This window comes from Encephalitozoon cuniculi, chromosome III, assembly GCF_000091225.2.
Source record: "Encephalitozoon cuniculi GB-M1 chromosome III, complete sequence".
NCBI classification, from domain to species: Eukaryota; Fungi; Microsporidia; family Unikaryonidae; genus Encephalitozoon; species Encephalitozoon cuniculi.
In genome coordinates, this window is record NC_003230.1 from 161,140 (window position 1) to 183,518 (window position 22,379).

The following is a 22,379-nucleotide window of genomic DNA, read 5'->3' on the forward strand; positions in this document are numbered from 1 at the left end:
TCAACACTAGTCCTCGTCCTTTGAATCAGAGAATGCTTTGTAATCGTCTGAGTCTTCTGCTTCAGCCTTCTTCTTGGAAACCTCGTCCTCGTCGCTTTCGTCGCTGATGAAGGACGGAGGAATGGAGACCATTTGTACCGATGGTGCATGAGAAAGGCTCCTCAGATTCTCATAGACCTTCGCTATAATGTCTTCTAGGCCTTCTCTTGTGTTCTGGTTTGCCATGTTTGATGTAGGAACATCTATCCTGTATGTCGGTGCATAGTAATCAAAATACTCGTTGTAGGGGATTTCCCTGGGGATATCCACATCCAGAACCACGCTTGTCCCGTATGCCCATGCCTTCGAGACATTTCCAATGGTGTACCCACCTCCTCCCAGAAGGATGAGTGGGATGTTGAAGCTCTGCACAAATTTAATACACCTTGAATGCCCCAGGTGCGACAGATTGAAGCACCCTAGCTTGTCTCCAGAAAGGGAGTCTGCCCCAGACTGCAGTACAATTGCATTTGGCTGGTACGTCTCAATGACCTTGCTGACAATGGGCTTGAATATACTGAAGTAGCTTTCGTCGTCAATCCCGTCCTTCAGTGGAACGTTGACCGAATAGCCCTTTCCCTTTGCCAGGCCGGTGTCGGTGACCATCCCTGTCCCTGGGAAATAGTCTCCATACTTGTGGAAGGAGACTGTCATGACCCTGTCGGTGGTATAGAATGCCTCCTCAACCCCGTCTCCGTGATGAATGTCTATATCTATGTACAGAATTCTTTTGTTGTACTTCAGGAGCTCGAGAATCCCTAGAACTATGTCGTTTACATAGCAAAATCCAGAGGCTTCTCCTCTCTTCGCATGGTGCAGCCCTCCAGCCCAGTTGATTGCAACATCATACTTCCCGGAGTTTATTTTCTGGGCTGCATAAATACTCCCTCCGCTCGTGAGTCTGCAATAGTCGTAGAGCCCCGGAAACACAGGGCAGTCGTCTCTGATGTTGAACTTGTGGAGGTCCTTAATCATCTCCTCCATGTTTTCGCTGGAGACGCTTGAAAGGAAGTTTATGTAGTCTACCGCGTGGAAGTTCGTCAGGTTCTCGTACGATGCCTGAAAGGGCCTGAGAACATCCATGTATTTGTAAAGCTCATACCCAACAAGAAGAGTATGGGTCATTTTCACTCTCAGAGGCTTCATTGGATGTCCCATTGCGTAGCTGAAGCATCCTATTTCGGGGTCATAGAAGTAAACCACTCTCTTATTGTTCATCCGGGGTAAAATATTTTGATGCCCAAATATCGTTTGATTGCATTTCGGAAACACCTAGGAACCAAAGTTTGCTCCGGTCATCTGTAATTGAACTTCAGTACTGCGCAAACACCCCCCATGTCCTTTAGCCTTTCTCCAGAAAAGTGTGCAATAGGAATGACGGATATCTTGCAATTCATTGCCTGAACCTCTTTGCAAAACATCTCCATCTTTCTCCTTTCTTCGACATCGACAGGCTTCATCTTCTCATCGGTGACCATGAGTCTCTTAAGAGCACCATAGTTCATTGCCTCTCTGATGTCCTCCATCCCAATGCATACCAGTTCGGACCCCTTTGCAAACCTGACAAAAAAGTCGTCTATCTCCCTCAGGTCATCGATGTATTGGATCCCCTGAAAAGTCTTGGAGAGATCCTTGTCGGTGAGTATTGTGTTGATGACCTTTGAGTTTGAACACCCTCTGCATTCTGGAGGAACCTTGACCACACAGAAGCTACCGGATGCCTCCTTCAGCTCTTTCGATGCCTGAACAGCCTTGTTGAAGTCGTTTCTTATCTCAAACATGCTTGCAACCACAAACAGATTGACTTTTCCAACATATTTCTCCAGTGCCTTGATGATGTTGGCAAATTTTCTGTTCTTCGTCTCCTGCTTCAATACTATGCTGATCTTGCTACGCGTTACGATAGACACAACACATTCCCTTTCATAGAACACTATAAAGGCCGTCTCTGGCTGGGGCCTCGTAGCCTCTTTGAGCAACTTTATGGACATCGCTGGCCACTCTTCTTTTTCCAGCTCAAAGGACTGTCCCAGGGTTATGTCTATTGTATGGTACGACCCTAGCTTGACATACTCGTTGATCACCACAGTTCTGCCCTTGAGATAGATTGTGCAGCTTTCCAGATCCACGTTTATTGTTTCTATTTTTATCTTCAGTGTAAGCATCATTCTCTGCTGAGTCTTTCCATCAATCTGGATTTTACGAGTTGTGGCAGATGTCACCATGTCCCCAGCATCTATGACAGAACTAAGGACGTAGATGTCGTCCTGGTGTTCTGGAACCATTTTTATGCTTCCAGACCCATTCCTCTGATCGACCTTGTTCTTCTCAAGCTTCATTTGCCTGGGGCTGCTTGTTCCAGATTTTGACAAGAGATATGGACAAGTTTCGAAGCTGCTATCGCTTGAATTCTATTACAAAAGATTTAGGCCAGGGTGTTGACTTCAGCCCATGGACAAGGAGTTGGCAGAGATAGTTTCTCCGGTGAAGTCCAGGCTCCACACATTCACTAGTAATAAAAAGGGAGACTCTGGTACGGTGCTCATAATAGGGGGCTGCAGGTACTACACCGGGGCTCCGTACTTTGCTTCTCTGGCTGCCCTTTTCACAGGGTCCGAGCTGGTGTATATATTCTCGGAACCAGAGGCCATCGTATCCCTGAAGACATTACTGCCCGAATCAATAGTTTGCACCATAGAGTACCAGGAGTGGCTCTTACAGAAGGTCACTGCATGTGTTGTCGGGTCTGGTCTTGGAAGGCCTTCCGAAGCAACATGCAAGGAAATAGCAAAAATACTATCGTACTTGAGTGGAAAGGGTGTTCCGCTGGTCGTAGACGGAGATGGAATAAGGCTGGCCGAGAGACTGGGAGTCAGAGACTTCGGTACTGTTATCATCACTCCAAATCATAACGAGCAAAAACACATCAAGAAGATCGAAAAAAGGGTCTTCTATGTTCAAAAGGGCCCCTGTGACGTGGTCTTGTGGAAGGACAGTGAGACAAGAGTTGACATTGAGGGATGCCCGAAAAGGATAGGGGGACAGGGCGACATCCTGGCAGGAACTATAGCATCGCTGGTTTCCAAGTGCAAGGCACCAGTGGCAGGGCAAGATGTGTTTGGATCAGTAGTCCTGGGATGCATAATGGTTAGGAGGGCAGGGAGACTTGCATACAAAAGGCACCAGAGGAGTCTGATAACCAGAGACATATTGGAGGAGCTGAAAACCATCTTCAAGTCCGAGCTCGAGTAGTTGGCCAGAGCGTGAGATTTCAAATTCGGGATACGGTTCTTCGGCAAAATTTATTTTCCATTCAAGCAATAGTACTAGATTAGATGGTATAATCATCAAAATATATTGTAATTACACCCACAAAAATATTTTTATAGATCTAAATTTCCTTATGCGGCACAATGGTATAAAAAATTGCTTCTTATGGGCTAAGAGACTGCAAAAGAAGGAAGCGCCTGCTTCTGCTAAGAACGCAGGCTCCGATTTCGAAGGCCGTGCACTGTTACCGGCGCTGGAGGAGCAATGCCTTTATGTTCCCTAGTTGAGCAAGGATGATATATTGGGGTGGAATTGCCCTTAATTGCCGAGGCATAATACTTATCTTATTTATCCTGGTCATTAATATAGTATTACTTTACTAAATATATCAACAGTGTTTGACATATATTGAAAAGGTGCATTAATTCAACATAAAACGTTAAAAGAACATTCAAACAACTTTGGAATGAAGATAAAGCACATGCCAGCTAAAAAGTCCAGACTGTCGAAAGCGCAAAGAGACTTCCTCGACACTTACTTTGAGGTAAATCCTCATCCAAATACCCAGGAGAGAGCATACATTGCGAGCCAATCGTTAGTATCTGAAGAAAAAATTAGAAACTGGTTCCAAAACAGAAGGACTAGAGAGAGAGGAGACTGTAAGATAGCCTCACATCGGAGCGCCTTTAGTGTAAATACTTTTGAAGAGAACACCTCCAGTGTTCATCCGACATCAAACGATCTCTATATCCGAAGATGATCCGCATGGATTGTGTTTCAATTGTAACCTGTTTTATAAAGCCTGGTTTATTTGTTTTCCTCTAAGGTTTTTTTACCTGATAATAATCGAACTCCGGACCCGGAAACATTCTGAGAGTGATGGTGCAGAGTGGCTATCCTATTAAGTATAGGCATTCTAAGAAAAGCTTTGGCAGTGAAAGAAGACTGTGGGGCCTGGCCCGAAGACTATCTATTGAACTCGGATTGAGTCCACCCTTTTCATCAACGACTCTACTACATGTGCAATCCTGCTGTTCTTCATCAATGCAGACTTCACCTCATCTTTCCGAAGGATCCTATTTTCGACGAGATACACAACTCCGTCTTCAAGGTCTTCAAAGAGGCTTACTCTTTCCAGAGAGTATCTTATCTCCCTTGGCATGTTGTACTTAATGGACATCAGAAAGTAGGCCTGCATTGCACCATTGTCGTACATAGATGCCTTCTTAAGACTCGAGAGTCCGTTTGCAATGTCCTTGAGTTGAATCCTGCACATAGCTAGGTTTCGCAGAAACACCGCATTCTTCTGGTCGTCTGCAGCCAGCCTCTCATAAACAGCAGCAGCCTCCGAAAATCTTGACAAAGAGGTAAGGGCAGATGCATACAGAAACTGTATCTCTGTGTTTAGTGGAGCCAGCCTAAGCGCCTCCTCAAAAGAGGCTGCTGCCTTCTTGGCGTTGCCAGCCTTGAGGAAATAAACTCCCTTGGCCCTTAACGGCTCATATGAGCGGTATGCATCAAATGCCCTGTCAAAATATATCTCTTCGCCAGTTATAGTACCAACAATCGTGTTCATGTTGCAAAGCCTCACCCTCGACTGGTGGCTTGTAGGGTCTCCGATGCTCTCTATTTCCTTGAGCGCCATTCCGGCTGCTTCATTCCCCCTATTGAGTTTTATCAGACAATTGATGGCCTTGGTATTGCATCCATGCTTCCTGAAGTACTCCAAGGCCTTTTCATGGGCAGAGTAATTGTAGTAGGCGTCACCTAGCACCTTCTCCCATTCACTGCGGAACACAAAGGGAAGCTCAAATGCCGACTCTGTTATCTTTTCACAAGGAAAATCCAATTCGCATGGCTCTAGATTCAGCATCATGAGGTAGTAATGGGCAGTCATCTTAACTATTTCGTTTCCTTCGTTTTCTGGAAACAGCACTCTGTCTATGTATGCCTGAATCTTTAGTCTCCTAAGATCATGGCAAACTTCCGTATTAAAAATCCTTATCGCTTCGACCAGGAGTATGGCCTGCTCCTCCACACTTAGACTTTCGACAATTTCGTTGCCAAACTCATACCTCCGGGTGGAGTAGACGTGCTCTCTTCCGTTTTTCGTGCCGCTGCATCTCACAACCAGTATGGAATTCCCGCACCCCCCTCTCGTGGGAATAGCTCCAACTAGCTCGTGTCGGAAGCCATACATGGAGAGATCAATATCCTCATATTCTCCAAACGACAGCTTCATGCATGCCTTTTCCAGCCCGCTTAGCTCGTCTGAAATCGGAAACGGCCTGGGGACGGCAAGACATAGGTTTGTCACGTAACTCAGGCGGCTGCTCTCTATCTCGGTCTTCGGTCTCATGCTCTGCAAGAGATCCAACGACACAATTCCGCCCTTAAACATCGCCTTTTCTTCTGAATCCCTCTCCTTAGGGCAAGCTGCAGAGAAGATGTTTGACTCAATGAATACTTTCAGATCTTCCATCAAGACACTGGGGATGAAATGGTGCCGAATAGAATTAGAGACTCTGTAGGTCAAACAACCGTTTAATGGCAAGTCCTCACTGGGGAGAGATATCGGGCTCGTCTAGGAGCGAGAGAAGCTGCTTGATGGACATAGGTTCCTCGTAGCATATCTCCGAAAAACTTGGGTTCTGCCTGCACAGAATCTCGTAGTCCGGAAACCCGATCTTCTCTACCTCATATGCAGACTGGAAACATTCGTAGATGCCGCATTCTCTCATGACCTCAACAGAGCTTGTGGTGCCGAACACAAACATCTTCTTTCTGCTCTCCTCCTTGATAAATATCTTCAGTGCCTGCAGCACGGCATTGCTAAATCTGGGCCCTATGTTCACAAAGTCGATAAGCCCTTCAATGTCATCCAGTATTATTATAGCCTCTTCGGACTTGTATGCATCCATAAACTTCCCTTTGATGTAGTTGACCTTCTCATACTCGCTAAGTCCAATGATGTCTCTTGGCGAGATGATCTTTATAAACGGGAACATCGAGGACCTTGCAGCCTTCACGGCCAGCGTTGTCTTGCCAACTCCTGGACAGCCATGGAATAACAGAGACGATGTGCTGTAGAGATTTGTTTTTCTCAGCTTCGTAAGGAGGTTCTTTCCGTGCTCAACTCCCTGGGTAAACATGGGAGTCTCGTAGAAGGTCTTCTCAAACCTGCTGAACTCCAGCTCGTTTATCCCAAAGGAGGGCTTGACCTCGTCCAATGCCTGGATGAAGTCGTTCATGTAGACCTTGATGTTCTTGTCTCCTACAACATTCATTCTTTCTCCATCAAGCTTCTCCCCGTGGACCTTTCTTTCCAGAGCAAAGGACACGGCACTCTTTACAACAGCCGTTATTTCTGCTCCCGTGTAGTTCTTGGACAGCCTGGCTATCTTGTTCAGGTCAACATTCGCGTCCAAGTAGTCGTGGCTTTCCATCGTTTTTGTGTGGATCCTGTATATCTCGATCCTGGACTCTTCGTCGGGGAGAGAGATTTCCAGATGGATCTCAAACCTCCCCGGCCTGAGAAGAGCCTCGTCAATCAAATCCAGCCTATTGGTCATTCCAATCACCAAAATGTTTTCTATCGATTCCACACCGTCCATCTTGCTGAGGAGCTGGTTTACTACCTGGTCTCCAACCCCTGTCCCACTGCTATTTCCTCTTCTTCTGCATATGGCATCAATCTCGTCAAATATAATGATGTGGAGGTTGCTGTCCCCCTTCTTCACTTTCCACTCTTCCTCTGCATCCTTAAACAGGTTCCTGATGTTCTCCTCGCTCTGCCCAACATACTTGTTGAGGATTTCAGGTCCATTTACTATCTTTGGCGGCCTGGCATTGAGCAGAGACCCCAGTTTTCTTGCTATCAGCGTCTTCCCAGTCCCAGGAGGCCCATAGAGAATTATTCCCTTTACGTGAGGTATCCCGAAGTTCTTGATCACGTCAGAGTCAAATGCTCTCTGCACAAATGCCCTTCTGAACATCTTCCCAAACTCCTGCTTCAGTCCTCCAATCCCGAGAGACTCAAAGTTGAAGTTTGGGTCCAGCAGAATGTTCTCTTTAGTGTTGTTTGACAATGTTAGCCTGTCAGAGACAGAGCTGATGAAAACCTCTGTGTTCCTCAGAAGAATCCCATATCTTCTGTCCAGGGCAGTAAACATCTCTCGGACAACCACCTTGAATCCCAGGTTTCCAAGATACAGATAAAATCTCTGGTCGACATTGAAGGGAAAAGACACATAAATGTTCTTGAACTGCTCAATGAGTTCCTTTGCGTCAAAGTCAACCTTCTCCAGGTTGATAAGCTCTACATCTAACTTGAGCAGCGAGATCGGGTCGCACTCAACAACATTCAGATGCTTAACGTTTATTTCATCCTTTCCAACACTCTTGTTCAAAAACTCTCTCTGGATCTTGCTCAGCTGCAGATTGCATCCACTTGTAAACTCAAACTTGAAGGCATATTTGTTGTCCACCAGCACAAATTCCGATGGATCTAGCTCAGGCGCTCTTGGGATGTATATCTTGTTTATTTTTCCTTTCTCCACCTGGTCAGCTTTGATGTTGCTCACGATATACTTCATCTAGTAGGGTCTACCTCCCTCTGTTTACAAAACCTAAGTCTGCAGATCCGCCACAGGGTTAGCTGCCACGTTACAGGTAGAGAAGAAACAAAAATATGGGCCCTCCAATAAGAGTTAGCAAAAACAGGGCATCCACACTGTCCTTCGCATCGCATATTCCTTGCAGTGCATTTACACACCATTTTGGGGGCATCCCAGACCTGTCTATTGGTCCTGCCTCTGTAATCTCTCGTATGGATTCAACCACAGAGCCCTTGTCTGCATTCAGCCAGAACAAAAAGGCCCTTTCGTTGACATAGATGTCGACCATGTCCTTTTGTTCAGAAAACTCCAGGAGGCTTGCAATGTTTTCCAAAAGCCTGCTCATTATCTTTATATAGCCATAGAATGTGTTCTTGTCGACCTTCTTTTTCGTTAGATGCCCAAAGTCGTCGTACACAAACAATATCTTGTTGAACAAGTTGGAGAAGACAGACATCTTTGCATTGACTCTTGTATCCATCATGGCCTTTACATACAGGCTCAGGGCCTCTGTAACATATCCAGTCTCCTTTAAAATGGCATCCAGCTGGTCTTCTAGGTCGTCGGCCTTGGACACCACCTCAAGTCGCTTCACCCCATCTATAAGTGCCGGTGTGAAGCTGCATCCTCTGACTGATCCAGACTTGCAGCTTCTGTCAAGCATCTGGCCACTGAGAAGAAACACAGCACTTAGCAATGTCACTACAACAAGGCCTACGGACACAACAGGTCTCAGAATGGAGGTGACTGCATCAAGCTTTGCCAAAGCTGCGAGGAATAGAAGAAGGCAGAGCACCATCTGGACTGCAAGGAGGAACATCATGCAGCTTTCATACCTGATCATAGGCCCCATATCTCCACTCCCAATGTCCTCGTTGTTGTGATAGTTTCTGGCTAATGTTGAGAGATAGTTCGGAATCTCGCGGCTAGCCCTGGACTTTGGAAGATTAGAAAAGTACTTTTTGATTTCTACTTTCAGCTCGTTCAGAGATATGTTCAGATATCTTGTAGATGCATTGAACCCAACCATCTCACTTTCTATCTTTTCCGCCTCCTTCATGAATATCTTGAATACCTTAGTAAATTCCTCCAAAATCTTGTTGACCTGCATCTCGATGTTCTTAAGGTTCAAAACATGCCTCTGCAGGCTTTCATCGGTCTCGACCTTGAGCTGAAATATCTTCATAAGGTTCCCAAGGAGGGCCTCTTTCTTCTCGGCACTGTCCATTCTTCTATTAGCTATCGATGGCCTGGCAATCTTGAGTACAGGGGATTTTTGGTGATCGCTGCTGCTGTCATCTGCTTCCAGGTTGTCTCTCTTTCTTATGGAGGGATTTTCTTCTGTACGAGTCCCTGGGCTCTCCCTTCTTGAGGTTACAAGAGAACCGCTTTTTCTGGAGGCCTCTTCGGGGCTGGGATTCACGCCTTCGAGCTTCTCTTGTTCTATCCCATGGGGGACTGCGTATGGAGACATACGAGACGCCATACCGGTCTTTTCCGGAAGCCCCAGGAGGCCTGCATTCGAAAGGAGGCTGGAGCCATGGGCAATGCGGAGGGAGCTGCCAAGCTTAATCCCCCAGGGGGGTATCCATCTTCTCCAAGACCACGAGCTTTCTGCAGCATCTGTGTGCGGCACCGACTTATTCAGCATTCTGTTAGCCTCAATGACCTTCTGAAGATTGTATGAGCAGAATATAAGGAGGAATCCAATGGCATACAGAAGAGCATTCCCTCCATCTCTTGAGTTCCTGAAGAAGGCTAGAGCGAGCCCCAGGCATGCTATCACCAGGAGAACGAGCAGATATATGTCAAACCTTACATTAGACCGAGTCTCCTGCATAAACAACTGGAATGGAGATGGCTGCGATGGTCTCAACAAAGGCTCTCCAAGTATAAAAAGTCTCAGTCTGGACGCCAGAAACATTTTCCTCCGGCAAGAAGTTCTTGCTTTTATCCCTCTCCTGAAGCACCTGTTTCATGAATTCCAGATGTCTCGTATCCTAGCACAGGCTCTCGCGATTTTTAGGATAAAAGAAAGGAAAACAAGGGGGCCATGGACTCCGAGTGTAAGTATCTGTTCAAGATGATCCTGATTGGGAACAGCGGAGTTGGGAAAACCTGCCTAATGAAGAGATATACGGATGAGACATACAGCTTTACGCAGTCAAGTACAATAGGTGTGGACTTCAAGATCAAGTCTTTGGAGGTTGCAGGAGAGAAGGTAAAGCTCCAGATATGGGACACTGCAGGGCAGGAAAGGTTCAGGGCAATAATATCAAACTACTACAGGGGAGCCCATGGGATCATTATAGTGTTTGATATGGGGAGTAAGGAGTCGTTTGATAATCTTGGGGATTGGCTAAGTGAGGTCAGGAAAAACACAAGCGAGAATGTCGAGATAATCATCTTGGGGAACAAAGTTGATGACAAGGAAAAAATTGTGGTTACAGACGAGGAGATAGAGAAATTTCTGGGCGAAAACGGCATTGAGAAATCGTCATTCTATATGACCAGTGCGAAGGACAACATCTGTGTTAACGAAAGTTTCGAGCATCTAACAAAGAGACTTATCGAGAAATACAAGAAGATCGGCTTTGGAACTGCAAAAGAGTCCTTTAAACTCAATGCCAGGGATTCCAAAAGTGCTTGTTGCATGTGATTTAATTGATTAAAGCCTTTTTTGGTCTGCTTCCCTTGCAGCCTTTATTCCTCTTAAGTGGTCGACAATCTCCTCCGGACTTTCAGTTCCACTAAGGAGTTGGTATACGATACTCTCCTCGATATAAAAGCGTATGTCTGGCTTCGGTATCTCCAATGTCTTGGCTAGCCTGCTCGTGTCTATAATTGGCCTTGACAAGTAGCATTCTCCGATCTCCTGCTGTATGATACTATATATAACCCTTAGCCCGTTCTCATACTTTTCGTGCCCCCCCCTCATGTGCTCGATTGCAGAGTAAATCACCAGTGATTCATACCACGTCTCCCCCATGAATCTTACCATCCGGATCAGATCTTCATTTTTTGGCTTCTTCATATCGCAGCCATCCAAAAAAACGAGGCTCTCCTCGATCTTATTTATCATCTTTACAAAGCTCTTGGAGGATGGGAGGGAGGTCTTCACGATGTAGGTGTTAGAGAAAACGGAGTCTCTTCCGCCTGGAACAGTTAGTCTGCTGAAGAAGCATAACACGGTATACAGATTCAGAACCTCTCTTCTGTATGGCCTCCCCCACAGATTGGTGATCTTCTCTACAACCTCGCAGAACACTAGCCCCTTTTCGTAGGATGTCCTGCTTTCTACTGGTGGTTTGAATATAGGCTCGACATAGTCCCTTCTAACTATCTCCAAAAGCCCATACTGCCCTCTTGGATAGCGGAGGATCTTGAATATCTCTATGTGGATTCTTTCGTTCGAAACCTTTTTTGCCAATGCCACTTTGACTCTTTTGTCCTCTAGTGCTTCATCAATCTTCTTGTCGATCGTAAACCCAAGCTTCGAGTGGAACCTAAAAATCCTCACGAGCCTCAGGGGATCATCAAGGAGAGTCGTCCTTGGGTCCAGCGGTGTTGCCAGGACCTTGCGCCCTATGTCCTCAAGACCCCTCCCAGTATAGTCCTCGATCTCCTCAGTAAACAGGTTGTAGAACAATGAATTGATGGTCAGGTCTCTCCTGAAGGCGTCTTCTTGCGGCGTTCCAGGCTTCACATTAGGGATCCTGGTCTCGGAGTATGTTTCATTTCTTAGATTGACAAAATCGACACAAAAACCATTTATCCTTACAACTGCAGTCTCCAGGTGCTTAGACTTCTCTGGATTATCCTTTATCACGTGAACATCAGTAAGCTTCTGGCCTGTTGCAGACTGCACCAGTCCCACTGCAAACTTATATCCGCTTATATTCTCCAGCGCTATGTCCATATCAAAGCTGGGGTTCCCCATTATCTTATCCCTAACCCATCCTCCGGCAACTCTCGGAACTACATTTCCAAATCCTTTGGCGTGACTCCGTATCAGGCTGAAAATGTCTTTCTCGGCCTCTGTACAGTTTATCCGGCCGTCCATAAATAAGGGACCAAATAAAACATCTTAAATCAGCACCAAGCACCCTGGCTTAGGAAGTGCCAGAGCTCGAGGTTCCCCTTGAAGATTGCGGGAATCATACAACAAAGCCCAAGCTTCCTTCGCGAGACTCATCAGAGCTGATGAAGAAAAGGATCAGAAGGTAGGTGGCCAGATGGAACAACGTGTCCTCAAATCTCCAGGCCCACTCAAACCCCCCAATGCTCCTCAGGATGATGAAGTAGATATAGTTCGATATCTTGGTTGTGTTGTATGCAACTATTCCAAATCTCTGGATATAGAATGCACTCAGAACCCTGGACAGCGAGGAGATACCCACAAGAAGAATAGACTTCTGGATATTCCTTTCTATAAACATGTGAATGTCGCTGCATCCCAGGTCGAAGTCTATTAGCACAATAAATGAGCATATGCAGATGTAGAAAGAGCTTATGAAAAGAAACTTGGCAAGTCCGTTTCTATTTGTCATACAGACAGTTATAAAGTCGGAGGAGACGCTGGAAACCACATAAAATACCAAGTAGATGGCCCCGAATAGAGCATCAAAGAACCCCTCGTCGCTGTATTTGATCGACTTATACATGTTCATTAGGACGATCAGGATCAGCCCAATGCTCCTGAGGATGTTTTCCTTAGATGTTCTCGAGAGCATAAACATCAGTACCACAGACAATGGATAGCATGCACCCCTTGTAGCCATGCCCGTCTTCAGGGATGTCATCCCGGCGCCTCGGTACCATGAGGAGTATTCCCCGAGCGCAAAGAGTATGAGTGGGAGATACTCCGATTGGGTTTGAACGACCTCCTTGAAAGTAATGCCCTTAATTGCAAATGGGGCAGATCCCATTAAAACAATCAGAGTAGACAAAAAGCTTTCGATGCAAAATACCATCATGGAATGGTCCTTCAAATAGCTCGAAGCCAGATAGAGTTGGAAAGCCGCCAGAAGAGACAGGGCCTCTCCAAGACAGAGCTTTTTCTTCATTTTCGTCAAAGGGGTGAAGTTTGGTTTTATGAAGGCAGAAAAGGAGAAGCTTGGAGGGGAGGTTTCAATGTATTACAAGTATCTGGAGATCTGAGTAAAAGGCAGTGGTAGGCTGCAGGGCTTGGTATGGGCACGCATTTTGCGATTCTTCATGTGAAAAGATTTTCAGGTAGTAGTGGTAATATACCGAATAAAGTAGATTTTGTTTGTGGATTCGAATGGTAGAAATGAATTGAATCAATTCTGCCTTAATCTAATAGAAAAGGCATATTTAAAAAATAAATAGGAGTAAGAATTCCACACATTGTTTTGCGAAGTACCTTTAAAATGATCCAACCGTGTTATTTGTTAGCCACAATTTTATCAATCAAATTCGAAACAATAAACCTCTCTCAGACTTGGTTATAAAAGATCCAAAAATTTACCCCAAAATGGCTAGAACAAAACAATCTGCCAGGAAAACAACAGGAGGAAAGGCACCTCGCAAGCAGCTGTCTGCAAAGTCGGCCCGCAAGGGTGTGTCCCCAGCCTCGAGTGCCGGAGCCAAAAAATCAAGGTACAGACCTGGATCTGTTGCTCTGAAAGAGATCAGAAGATACCAGAAGAGCACAGACTTCCTGATCCGAAGACTCCCGTTCCAGAGGGCATGCCGTTCGGTGGTGAAGGAATGTAGTAATGCCACGGATATAAGGTTCCAGGGGCCAGCCCTTGCTTCAATTCAGGAGGCCTTGGAGGTTTACCTTGTGGGTTTGTTTGAGGATGCCATGCTTTGTGCATATCATGCAAAGAGAGTCACTGTATTTCCAAAGGACATCAGCCTTGTTCTGAAGCTCAGGAGCAGACACGTCAAATCCATCAGTGATTAAAATCTTCGCTTTGGTTGCCTGGCATCTTTCAGAGTTGCTTTTCAAACGGTTCTCCGTGTATGGAGCGTCTTTGAGAATCTGTTGGTATTATCATAACTCATTATTACTTACCCTTAGCTCCTGATTTCTCTGTATGTATATTAGGGTAAGCGGTATAAACAAGATGATTAATAGGCACGACCTAAGCAGGGTGTTTACATTTACCAGGCCTATATACTGGTCGATAGAGCACTCTTCGGACACTCAGCTGTACTTCTACAGCACATTGCACGAAATTGCAATGGCGCAAATGCTTGACAACGAAAATCTAATTGACTGCCTGGAGGTCTCTCTTGTTGAGGTCCCGCTGAAAGAGGAGCTTTGCTCAACAACCTCCCTGGTTCGGAATTCCTGTTGTCTGTATGCCATATGCAGTGGGGATGTATCAATGGATATGATTGAGGGATTCTTTGGGCTGCCTGTCAGATGCTACTTAAGGGGCAAAAAATCCAAGGAGGTACACATTATTGAGTTTAGGGAAGCGGTGGAGATAAGAAAGCCTGACTTCATGGAGCATGTGTCCGCCTTTGAAGACTATCTTAGCTGCATAATAGAGGGAGGCCTTTATGACTGCAAGTGAATACTGCAAGACACTCAAAAAGAAGTCTTCTGTTTCCCTAGATAAAGGATGGAGGATCAGTGCCACATCTTTCCTTTTTTTGCTCCTGAGACTTCGGAGGTGAATGTGGAATATCTAGACCTGAGCAAGGATGCTGCGACCATAAGGGGCATTGCCTGTGTTAAGAAGACACTGAGCCCGTCTGCTAATGTGTTTCTCGGAGATGAAGTTGTTAAAGGCCCTTTGTTTTATTGGGAGCCTGCAGGTCTCGGCTCGGCATTTGAAAGAGGGCTGAAGCTTGTGGGGACGGGACTAGGGTTCACTGGAAGGGGTGAGGCAAGGGAACCAGCCGGTGAAACGATTGCAAGGAAGAAGCATAGGAAAAATAAACACTAAGCACCAGACGGCCGCCCACGAATCCTTAACCGTGAGATATGTTGGTGCAAAATTTTTACCCCATAAAGCAATGTACTTTACGTCGGCTATGAAGTACACAAGGCTACCACCGTCTGCTACTCTAAGCAGGAAGGAGCCCAGGTCCAAGAACATTTATCTGCGTGCTCTTTCTGACTTCTACACAAAGGTGGCCAGCAACAGCTCTGTGCTTGCAATCAAGAAGATCTCCAAGAGGCTGAAGATGTCAAAGTCTGACAGGCAGCCGGTCAAGATCTCGAAGATTGTCAGCGAGATCGGGGAGTCAAAGGATAAGGTTGCAGTTGTAGTTGCAAAGGTTCTTGATGACGATGAGGTTATGGTAATTCCAGCTGTCAAGGTTGTTGCTCTTCAATGGTCAAAGGGAGTGAAGGAGAAGATTGAGAGGTATGGAGGGACCATAGGGACTCTTGACCAATTGTTTGAGCTTTGTCCAAACATGGATGACATATGCCTGGTTTCAACGAACAAATTTTCCAGGAGATCTGCCAAGTTTTGGGGGCCTGCGCCTGGAGAAAAGGGCTCTACTACTTATCCAAGGGCAAACCAGAAGTGCCACAACCGTGAGAAGCGTATCATGATGAGGGGAAGAAAGTCCCAGCATCTAAAAAGGCAGGTAGTGAATAAAGCAACTTAAGTTTTTATTTATGTCCCGTCAGCAAGTCTGTGACTTGCATCTGGCAGCTCTGGAAAGTCTTCTATTTCTATGAAGCACGAGCAGAATTCGCATTCTACTCTTCCATGCATTTCATATGATGCTTTATACGTTCCTCCACATCTGCATGCCACGGAATCTACATGAGCTCTACTGCAAATGAGATAGGGGATTGAATCCGGCTCCTCTCCTCTTGCATACCTTTCATATGCATTCACCAATCTCATGTACCCGTCTCCATCGCCTTTACTTCTGTCTGGATGAATCTGAAGCACTTTTCTTAGATATCTCGCCCTAACCTCGCCCTTCGAAGCTCCTTTTTTGAGCCCTAGTAAGTTGAAGATGGACATCAAGGGATGTCGAGGTTTGCAGATAACTTCAAAGCCCTATCGAAAATCCGAAGCTCTGTAACTGTATCGAGAGAATTCATCTCTGACCCCTCTAAATAAGCTGTGCCAGATGTTTTATAAGTGGCCAATTGCCCGGGCTGTAAATGAAACATTGTTTTAGAAGGTTCTTAAAAACACATAGGAGGAGCTACATTATGCTTATTTTCTCAGTACTCATGAGCGTTAGCGCATATTATATGCCACCCCCGAGACACGCATTCATAATCACAGCTAGAACACTGTCACCATATCGTTTAGATTCGCTACCATTTGCACAGATAGGCCCATACAAGACATCGACCGATCCTATTCTATTTACAAGGCCATCTAGGGTTGAAGCAGAGACGCCCTCTGAAGGGAAGGAGAAAAGTAGGCCCGAGGAGAAGAAAGAGGGGATTAAGAACAGTCTTTCAAACATCATGTTTACAAGCGCGGTGTTTAGGTTCTTTTTCTACACGGTAATGGGTGTTATAATATTCTTCATAGGGTATCAAACAAGAAAGTGCCATGAGGGCGGATCCTATGTGAGACTGCCAACGGCTTCAAGCAGCTGAATAAACAAGATCTAAGTCTATCCATTTCTTTATTCCAGCATAGCCCAGGTTATTTGAGAGACAAAGGGCTTTATAGTCAGCTTGTTAATTCTTTAATGTCTAGTTCAGAGACTGTCTTCAGCTGCAGTTGCCTTGCCTGTTCAACTCTTCAGTTTCCTCTTTTGTTAGGAACCTACCAGAAGGTGCTCTTAGCCTTTTCATGGCATGCTTGTGCCTGCTTTCATGGAGATAGTTTCTCCTGTTTGTTATCATGAGAGAGTCCAGCATATCTCTCCTTGCCTTTCTTTTCTTTATCCAGTTAAGCTGTTTAGCATTGACATAAAGAGGCTGGAAGGGCTGGTCGTTGAAGGGAAACGAGTAGTCATAGGTGCTGTAGCTGTTTTTGTCTTGATATCCAACATCTCTTAATTGCTCTTCATCAAAGGTGATGTCTCCATACCGAGAATTGGCATTATGCTCCATAATGTCCCTATGTTGCATGTGCACCATCCTATCGAGGCTTTTGTAGGTTTCTTTTCCCGACTTGTTTCATGATGTTTGCCTCCTTCACCAATCGTGTGCTGAAGCCTGCCGAAGCGCAAAGACGCAGCTGCCCTTCATGGACTAGAGTCGAGTTCTGTGCCGTCTGTGTCTATGGGCATACAAGCATTCCTATAGAAAGACACAAGGCTCCATAGCCCACGAAGATCAACAGTGGATCACAAACTACCTAATCTTTATTTCGTCGTCCCTCTCTCCATCCAGTTCCCAGAAGTTTATGTTGGAATCGGAGGAGCCTGAAACAAAGTACTTCTCGTCGTCCGAGCAAGAGAAGTGGATCACCCTGTTTTTGTGCCCGAGAAAGTATCTCTCTATCTTGAAGGAGGACATTTGTGACAGCCTGATGTCATCTTTTGAGTATCCGTGTGTGCTAAGGATCTTGTTGGACTTCAACCACTTTAGGTTGCATATTTGGGAGCCGTAGTCCACGGATCTTACAAGACATGAGCTTGATCTACTTGAGTTTATCATGTTCACATCCCATAGCTTGACTGTTTTGTCGGCGGTTCCTCCTCCAGATATCAGTAGATTTGGAGAGAGAGGAGACCAGCTCATTGCCTTTACGGCTGCCTTGTGGTTAGAGCACTGCTTAAGGGGATGCGACAAGTTTCTGTAGTCATAAATATAGAGCCTATTGTCGTTCCCACCAGACGCCAAAAACCTAAGGTCCTTGCTGATGCTTAGCCCGCAAACCTCCTGTCGATGGTGCAGAATGGTTGCCACGGCCTTCTCCGAACGCAGGTCTGTTATCTTTATCTTCCTGTCTCTGCTCCCGGTTATAACATTTGTGCTCTCAGACTCGATCACGCCTATTCTTGACTTGTGGAACGGGTATCTGGCCATCTTTAGAGAGCCGATGTCAAGGCTCAGCATAACGCCAACAGACGTCCCAAGGGCAATGCTGCCGGTGGTTGGATTGCACTTCACAGACGTCACCCCGAAGCTATTGAGGCTGCAAATCTGCAACGTTTTTGAGGAGAAGAAGTTGTGGACAAACAGGCCGCCGTCGGCAGTGAAGAACACATTTTCACCAGACCAGTCAATTAGACTGCTGTAGAAGTCGTCGGGAAGAGACTTCGTTTTGAGCTGCCTGTACGGCTGGATGATTATTTTTGGCCCGAGATTTCGGCCTTCAACCGTACTTAAATATGGATTTTCGCCCAGAGGGTATCCAAACCCTACTTCGTGCACTTCCTCTCTAATTCCAAGGCCGTAAACACTTCTTGATGCATACCCAGGCATGGCTTCCTTTTTGTTTACTAGGAACCTATCCATGTATGTTTGTTTATGGAGACTTCTTCTGTAATTTTTGGTGTATTTATTTGATCAAATAGAAATCAAGATGCTTTAGCACAATGAAAGGAGATAATTTATCAGACTAGCAGTTACAGATGCAGAGCCTGGATAGCAATACCGGGCTATCCGGGAACCTGAAACCTTTCCAGCAGGTCCTTGGTGTCCATTGTCTCTATGTCTGCATTTTGTTGGGAAACAAGGCTGTTTGCAACAAACATCTTGAACGACTGCAGGTTCATAACCTTTTCCTCCAGGGTGTTCCTTGCTATAAACCTGAAGACATTCACGGTTCTTTTCTGGCCTATTCTGTGTGCCCTGTCCATCGCCTGAAGATCATTGAAGGGATTCCAGTCATGCTCGTACATCACAACGGTGTCTGCCCCAGTAAGGTTGAGGCCCAATCCACCGACCTGGGTGGTGAGAAACAGCATTTGTGTTGTGCCCGTGTTGAATTCCTCAGCAATCTTGGTCCTGGCAGCGCTGGGAACCGACCCATCCAGCCTTGAGTATTTGAATTTGTACTTCTTCATTATATCCTTTATGACAAGATCTATGGTGGATTTGAATTGAAAGAAGATCAGTATCTTGCTTCCTAGGTCCTCTCCGCCGCACAGCGAAATTATGTCTTCAAGGGCCTTGACTTTACAGGACACCTCGGTAGAGTCCTTAAAGTGACCTATATGGGAAACCGCAAGAAAAAGATCCCTTGTTCTTTTGAAGCCCACATTCTTCTGGTCTACCTTCCCGTATTCTAGCTCTGCATCTCCGAGGCTTTCCTTTCCTCCTTTCTCATCAATCTCCCGGTATAGCTTTTCTTGGACAGGCCCGAGCTCAACAGTGATGTCACGGATGATTTTCGGGGGAAGGTCTTTCAGCACATCTATTTTTAGTCTGCGGAGAATAAACGGGAGAACTTTTCTGTGGAGGAGATCGAGTCTTTTATGGGTCTTCTCGATCTCAGAGTCAGACATCTTGACGTTCAGAGATCCATACTCTTTTTCAGGGCCAATATAGTTGGGCATTAGGAAGTTGAACAGGGAAATAAGGTCCTCCACGCTGTTGTGGACCGGCGTTCCCGTTAGAACCATCTTCCGAGAACACCTTATCATGTTCATTCTCGAGTACAAGATTGTTTGCTTGTTTCTGAGCACATGTCCTTCGTCAACCACAACATAAAACCAGTCCTTCTCGATGAAGTTCAGATAGTCGTTTCTAAATGTCTCGTACGACGATATCAAGATACTGTATGTGTCCCTGTCCTCCCTCTTGTAGATTTCTGCAGCCACAAAAGGAAAGAACTTCTTCACCTCGGACTTCCAGTGTCCCGTAAGGCTTGAGGGGCAGATCACTAGAACCTTCCTGTTTGTTTTATATATCTCCGAGCAGAGAAATGTCAGGACCTGCAGAGTTTTTCCCAGGCCCATGTCGTCAGCAAGAATTCCGTTGAGACTGAACGAGTAGAGGAAGTTCAACCACTTCACCCCTTCCATTTGGTAGTCCCGAAGCTTAACTGAAATGGGGCACTTTATATGGTATTCGGGGATCTTTCCTGCGTCCAGCAGCGACTCAAGAGATTTCTTCTCGCGCTCAATCATCTCGAGCAGGTCTTTGGATATCTTTGTGTTTGTGCTGAATCCAAGAGTCGGGATGACCTTCGAGAGTACCTTTGAAGATGCTTCCCGGTCTATGTTGCCCGAGATATTTCTGAGAAGTGGCTTGACGAATAGTGGGTTGAAAGAGTGGTCTCCGCTCATCAGAACAGCGTCAAGAAGCTCTACATCCAGATCTTCAAGAGCCTTTCTTACAAACTTTTCGTTGAACTCCAGAGACCTCATAAACCCATTGATTACTGTAATGTTTTTCTCCCGAAGTGCATCATCAAACACAAACCCTATCTTTTGAATCTGAGAAGTCTTTGTGTATATATGAATCGTTTTGGAAAAGAAGTCGAGCCTGTTCTCCAGACTCCCAATTTTGTGGAAGAAGGAATGCGCGAGGAGCCTTGTGTTAAACACCTCGAAAAACGAGAGAAATCCATCCTTTCCAGAAGCTAGTCCCTCATATGCCTTCAAAAGGAAGTTGTCGATGGAAATTTTCTCTGCATCATAGTACTCTGTTATCATCTTGGAAAATAGATGTAGAAACTGCTTGCAAGTCTCTACCTCAAAGAGAGCCGTTGCACGTTCAAGACCTGGGAACTCTATTGATGCCACCATTCTAGTGTAGTCTGAGTACAGAGGATCCACCATCGGGTGGATGGAGCGGATTCCTGGAGCGCTAAGTTTTTTCTTGAATTCCTTCAAAGGAGCCATCTTGAGATCCTTACATCTGTCAAAGTAATACTCCAACTCCTCTATATTCGCAGGTGTGTAAGGAGTGTCTTTCACCAAGGCCTGAACGGACCTGTAGAGAGAGATGAAGGTCCTACTCGTCGTCGTCTCAATGGTGGACTGTAGATCTGGAAGCCCACTCTTCATGATGCATTCAAACAAAAGACATCTGTTCTTCAGAATCTCGTCCTTACCCACAACATTTATCCCGCTCTTCGTGAAGTACAGGTCTTCGTAGGAAACAAAGTCGTCTTCGCTATAAGGTTCGTATAAACTTCCTCCGATAACGTTCATGAAATGGAGAATCAGGTTTTTTGGAAGATCCCTGCGCTTCTTAAGGAGCTTTATGGCCATCTCCCGTATCTCATCCTTTTCTTCTATCAGGACAACTTCAGCAACAAGAAAGTCGATCGACTCCTCAGAAAGGTTTTTCACCATGTTCAAGATGCTGGTTCTGACCTCTGGGACTGGAGATGTAAAGCAAGGAAATATATCCTTCAGTCTCTCCGGGGGGATAGACAGCTCCGGGTTTTCTCGATATATCTTGGTCAGTAGAGAAAGGTTGGACGTCTTCGAAACAGAGATGAGCTCTTCAGACTCGATGTTCTTCCAGCACTTCTCAAGAACTAGATCAAGGGAATCAGTTATTGGAAAGTGGCAAAGAAGCTCCGCACTGAGCAGCTTTATGTCCTCGTCAGGACTACTCAGAAGAGACACAAGCTTCCTACAAAGCCCGTCCTTATCCTCAACAAACTCTTTCAAATATCCAAGTGCTATCAGCCCAGAAAACTGCACTTGCCAATCCCCGCTGTCCAGAAATCCAACCAGCTGTTCAATGATATCATTCGGCCCTATCAGAGGATATATGCGTGATAGAAGATATGCTGCTGCATCCCTCACAGGCGCCACTGTCCTGTCATCAACAAAGTCGTTGAACTTGTCCGTAACAAGAATCTCGTATATCTTCGAAAAAAGCTTGGAGTCAACTCTTATCTGAATATCTCCTCCATTGTCTATTTCAGAGAACATTGCTGCAAATGCGAGAAATGCACCATGCCGCTTATACCACTCATAACTCAGCAGATTATCGCTTATCTGCTCAAAAAAGTCAAGCACATTCTCAATAGGCCTCTCATCAACTTTGTGTCTTTTGATTGCCTCACCACTTCCAGCCTTGAAGTCGATGTCACTCAGGAAGTTGGCCTCCACATGCTCCAGCTTTGCTATCTTCCTAACCATTCTCTTCTGCTCCTGGATGGATGGCGCCTGGACATTGAACTGTTCTCCGGTGGAGCTTAGATATATGCTGCTGCTCTCTTTGTATTCGATCTTGAAGTCGGTCACAAGCTTAAACTGGAACATCAGTGACCTGAGAATCCGGGCTCCGTTCCTCCTATCCTCGCTTGCCTGCCCACATAGGAGTCTGTACGTTTGCTTAAGAATATAGGGAGTGAAATCAACATATTCTTTTATTTGAGAAACCAGCTCATCTGTTGTATACCCTTTCAGAACCTTTGATTGGGCTGTGTTCAGTGTGGTGAAGAACTTCTCTAATCTATTCATGCTTGCTGGGGTTAATGAAATGCTTTGTATTTATATTTTCGCGTCGCGCATAAACTAGCGAGCATTCACATCTTCGAATATTTGTTTGGCTCGCAGACGTGTTCGTCCGGGAACAGAATGCACCGCGGTGTGGCTTTGGATCATTGAGACAGTCTCACCCACCCT

The 22,379-nt window shown here is 45.6% G+C and overlaps 19 protein-coding genes across 19 annotated transcripts; 8 read left to right on the forward strand and 11 right to left on the reverse strand.

Annotated features, from left to right (window-relative positions):
• Positions 1-6: 6 nt before the first annotated feature.
• Positions 7-1,257, reverse strand: ECU03_1370 (histone deacetylase; the record flags this gene model as incomplete). Its single annotated transcript, NM_001041009.1, has 1 exon — positions 7-1,257. The coding sequence occupies one exon, from the start codon at positions 1,255-1,257 to the stop codon at positions 7-9; it is 1,251 nt and encodes a 416-aa protein (NP_597645.1).
• Positions 1,258-1,334: 77 nt separating this feature from the next.
• ECU03_1380 (uncharacterized protein) lies at positions 1,335-2,378 on the reverse strand (the record flags this gene model as incomplete). The annotated part of the gene is made up of 1 exon (NM_001041010.1): positions 1,335-2,378. One exon carries the CDS (start codon positions 2,376-2,378, stop codon positions 1,335-1,337), a length of 1,044 nt encoding a protein of 347 aa, NP_597646.1.
• A 112-nt stretch (positions 2,379-2,490) lies between these two features.
• On the forward strand, positions 2,491-3,291 carry ECU03_1390 (NADHX dehydratase; the record flags this gene model as incomplete). The annotated part of the gene is made up of 1 exon (NM_001041011.1): positions 2,491-3,291. The coding sequence occupies one exon, from the start codon at positions 2,491-2,493 to the stop codon at positions 3,289-3,291; it is 801 nt and encodes a 266-aa protein (NP_597647.1).
• Positions 3,292-3,775: 484 nt separating this feature from the next.
• ECU03_1395 (uncharacterized protein) lies at positions 3,776-4,069 on the forward strand (the record flags this gene model as incomplete). The annotated part of the gene is made up of 1 exon (NM_001415568.1): positions 3,776-4,069. One exon carries the CDS (start codon positions 3,776-3,778, stop codon positions 4,067-4,069), a length of 294 nt encoding a protein of 97 aa, NP_001402476.1.
• Positions 4,070-4,279: 210 nt separating this feature from the next.
• ECU03_1400 (uncharacterized protein) lies at positions 4,280-5,791 on the reverse strand (the record flags this gene model as incomplete). The annotated part of the gene is made up of 1 exon (NM_001041012.1): positions 4,280-5,791. The coding sequence occupies one exon, from the start codon at positions 5,789-5,791 to the stop codon at positions 4,280-4,282; it is 1,512 nt and encodes a 503-aa protein (NP_597648.1).
• A 76-nt stretch (positions 5,792-5,867) lies between these two features.
• Positions 5,868-7,904, reverse strand: ECU03_1410 (uncharacterized protein; the record flags this gene model as incomplete). The annotated part of the gene is made up of 1 exon (NM_001041013.1): positions 5,868-7,904. The coding sequence occupies one exon, from the start codon at positions 7,902-7,904 to the stop codon at positions 5,868-5,870; it is 2,037 nt and encodes a 678-aa protein (NP_597649.1).
• A 70-nt stretch (positions 7,905-7,974) lies between these two features.
• ECU03_1420 (uncharacterized protein) lies at positions 7,975-9,849 on the reverse strand (the record flags this gene model as incomplete). Its single annotated transcript, NM_001041014.1, has 1 exon — positions 7,975-9,849. One exon carries the CDS (start codon positions 9,847-9,849, stop codon positions 7,975-7,977), a length of 1,875 nt encoding a protein of 624 aa, NP_597650.1.
• Positions 9,850-9,978: 129 nt separating this feature from the next.
• Positions 9,979-10,584, forward strand: ECU03_1430 (uncharacterized protein; the record flags this gene model as incomplete). The annotated part of the gene is made up of 1 exon (NM_001041015.1): positions 9,979-10,584. The coding sequence occupies one exon, from the start codon at positions 9,979-9,981 to the stop codon at positions 10,582-10,584; it is 606 nt and encodes a 201-aa protein (NP_597651.1).
• Positions 10,585-10,593: 9 nt separating this feature from the next.
• ECU03_1440 (tRNA adenylyltransferase) lies at positions 10,594-11,988 on the reverse strand (the record flags this gene model as incomplete). Its single annotated transcript, NM_001041016.1, has 1 exon — positions 10,594-11,988. The coding sequence occupies one exon, from the start codon at positions 11,986-11,988 to the stop codon at positions 10,594-10,596; it is 1,395 nt and encodes a 464-aa protein (NP_597652.1).
• Positions 11,989-12,082: 94 nt separating this feature from the next.
• ECU03_1450 (uncharacterized protein) lies at positions 12,083-12,991 on the reverse strand (the record flags this gene model as incomplete). The annotated part of the gene is made up of 1 exon (NM_001041017.1): positions 12,083-12,991. The coding sequence occupies one exon, from the start codon at positions 12,989-12,991 to the stop codon at positions 12,083-12,085; it is 909 nt and encodes a 302-aa protein (NP_597653.1).
• A 431-nt stretch (positions 12,992-13,422) lies between these two features.
• On the forward strand, positions 13,423-13,857 carry ECU03_1460 (histone H3; the record flags this gene model as incomplete). Its single annotated transcript, NM_001041018.1, has 1 exon — positions 13,423-13,857. One exon carries the CDS (start codon positions 13,423-13,425, stop codon positions 13,855-13,857), a length of 435 nt encoding a protein of 144 aa, NP_597654.1.
• A 133-nt stretch (positions 13,858-13,990) lies between these two features.
• On the forward strand, positions 13,991-14,476 carry ECU03_1470 (uncharacterized protein; the record flags this gene model as incomplete). The annotated part of the gene is made up of 1 exon (NM_001041019.1): positions 13,991-14,476. The coding sequence occupies one exon, from the start codon at positions 13,991-13,993 to the stop codon at positions 14,474-14,476; it is 486 nt and encodes a 161-aa protein (NP_597655.1).
• Positions 14,477-14,524: 48 nt separating this feature from the next.
• ECU03_1480 (uncharacterized protein) lies at positions 14,525-14,851 on the forward strand (the record flags this gene model as incomplete). The annotated part of the gene is made up of 1 exon (NM_001041020.1): positions 14,525-14,851. One exon carries the CDS (start codon positions 14,525-14,527, stop codon positions 14,849-14,851), a length of 327 nt encoding a protein of 108 aa, NP_597656.1.
• A 70-nt stretch (positions 14,852-14,921) lies between these two features.
• On the forward strand, positions 14,922-15,524 carry ECU03_1490 (uncharacterized protein; the record flags this gene model as incomplete). Its single annotated transcript, NM_001041021.1, has 1 exon — positions 14,922-15,524. One exon carries the CDS (start codon positions 14,922-14,924, stop codon positions 15,522-15,524), a length of 603 nt encoding a protein of 200 aa, NP_597657.1.
• Positions 15,525-15,532: 8 nt separating this feature from the next.
• Positions 15,533-15,892, reverse strand: ECU03_1500 (uncharacterized protein; the record flags this gene model as incomplete). Its single annotated transcript, NM_001041022.1, has 1 exon — positions 15,533-15,892. The coding sequence occupies one exon, from the start codon at positions 15,890-15,892 to the stop codon at positions 15,533-15,535; it is 360 nt and encodes a 119-aa protein (NP_597658.1).
• A 194-nt stretch (positions 15,893-16,086) lies between these two features.
• On the forward strand, positions 16,087-16,485 carry ECU03_1505 (uncharacterized protein; the record flags this gene model as incomplete). Its single annotated transcript, NM_001415570.1, has 1 exon — positions 16,087-16,485. One exon carries the CDS (start codon positions 16,087-16,089, stop codon positions 16,483-16,485), a length of 399 nt encoding a protein of 132 aa, NP_001402477.1.
• Positions 16,486-16,602: 117 nt separating this feature from the next.
• ECU03_1510 (uncharacterized protein) lies at positions 16,603-16,974 on the reverse strand (the record flags this gene model as incomplete). Its single annotated transcript, NM_001041023.1, has 1 exon — positions 16,603-16,974. The coding sequence occupies one exon, from the start codon at positions 16,972-16,974 to the stop codon at positions 16,603-16,605; it is 372 nt and encodes a 123-aa protein (NP_597659.1).
• A 216-nt stretch (positions 16,975-17,190) lies between these two features.
• Positions 17,191-18,300, reverse strand: ECU03_1520 (WD40 domain-containing protein; the record flags this gene model as incomplete). The annotated part of the gene is made up of 1 exon (NM_001041024.1): positions 17,191-18,300. One exon carries the CDS (start codon positions 18,298-18,300, stop codon positions 17,191-17,193), a length of 1,110 nt encoding a protein of 369 aa, NP_597660.1.
• Positions 18,301-18,443: 143 nt separating this feature from the next.
• Positions 18,444-22,214, reverse strand: ECU03_1530 (uncharacterized protein; the record flags this gene model as incomplete). Its single annotated transcript, NM_001041025.1, has 1 exon — positions 18,444-22,214. One exon carries the CDS (start codon positions 22,212-22,214, stop codon positions 18,444-18,446), a length of 3,771 nt encoding a protein of 1,256 aa, NP_597661.1.
• Positions 22,215-22,379: the final 165 nt, after the last annotated feature.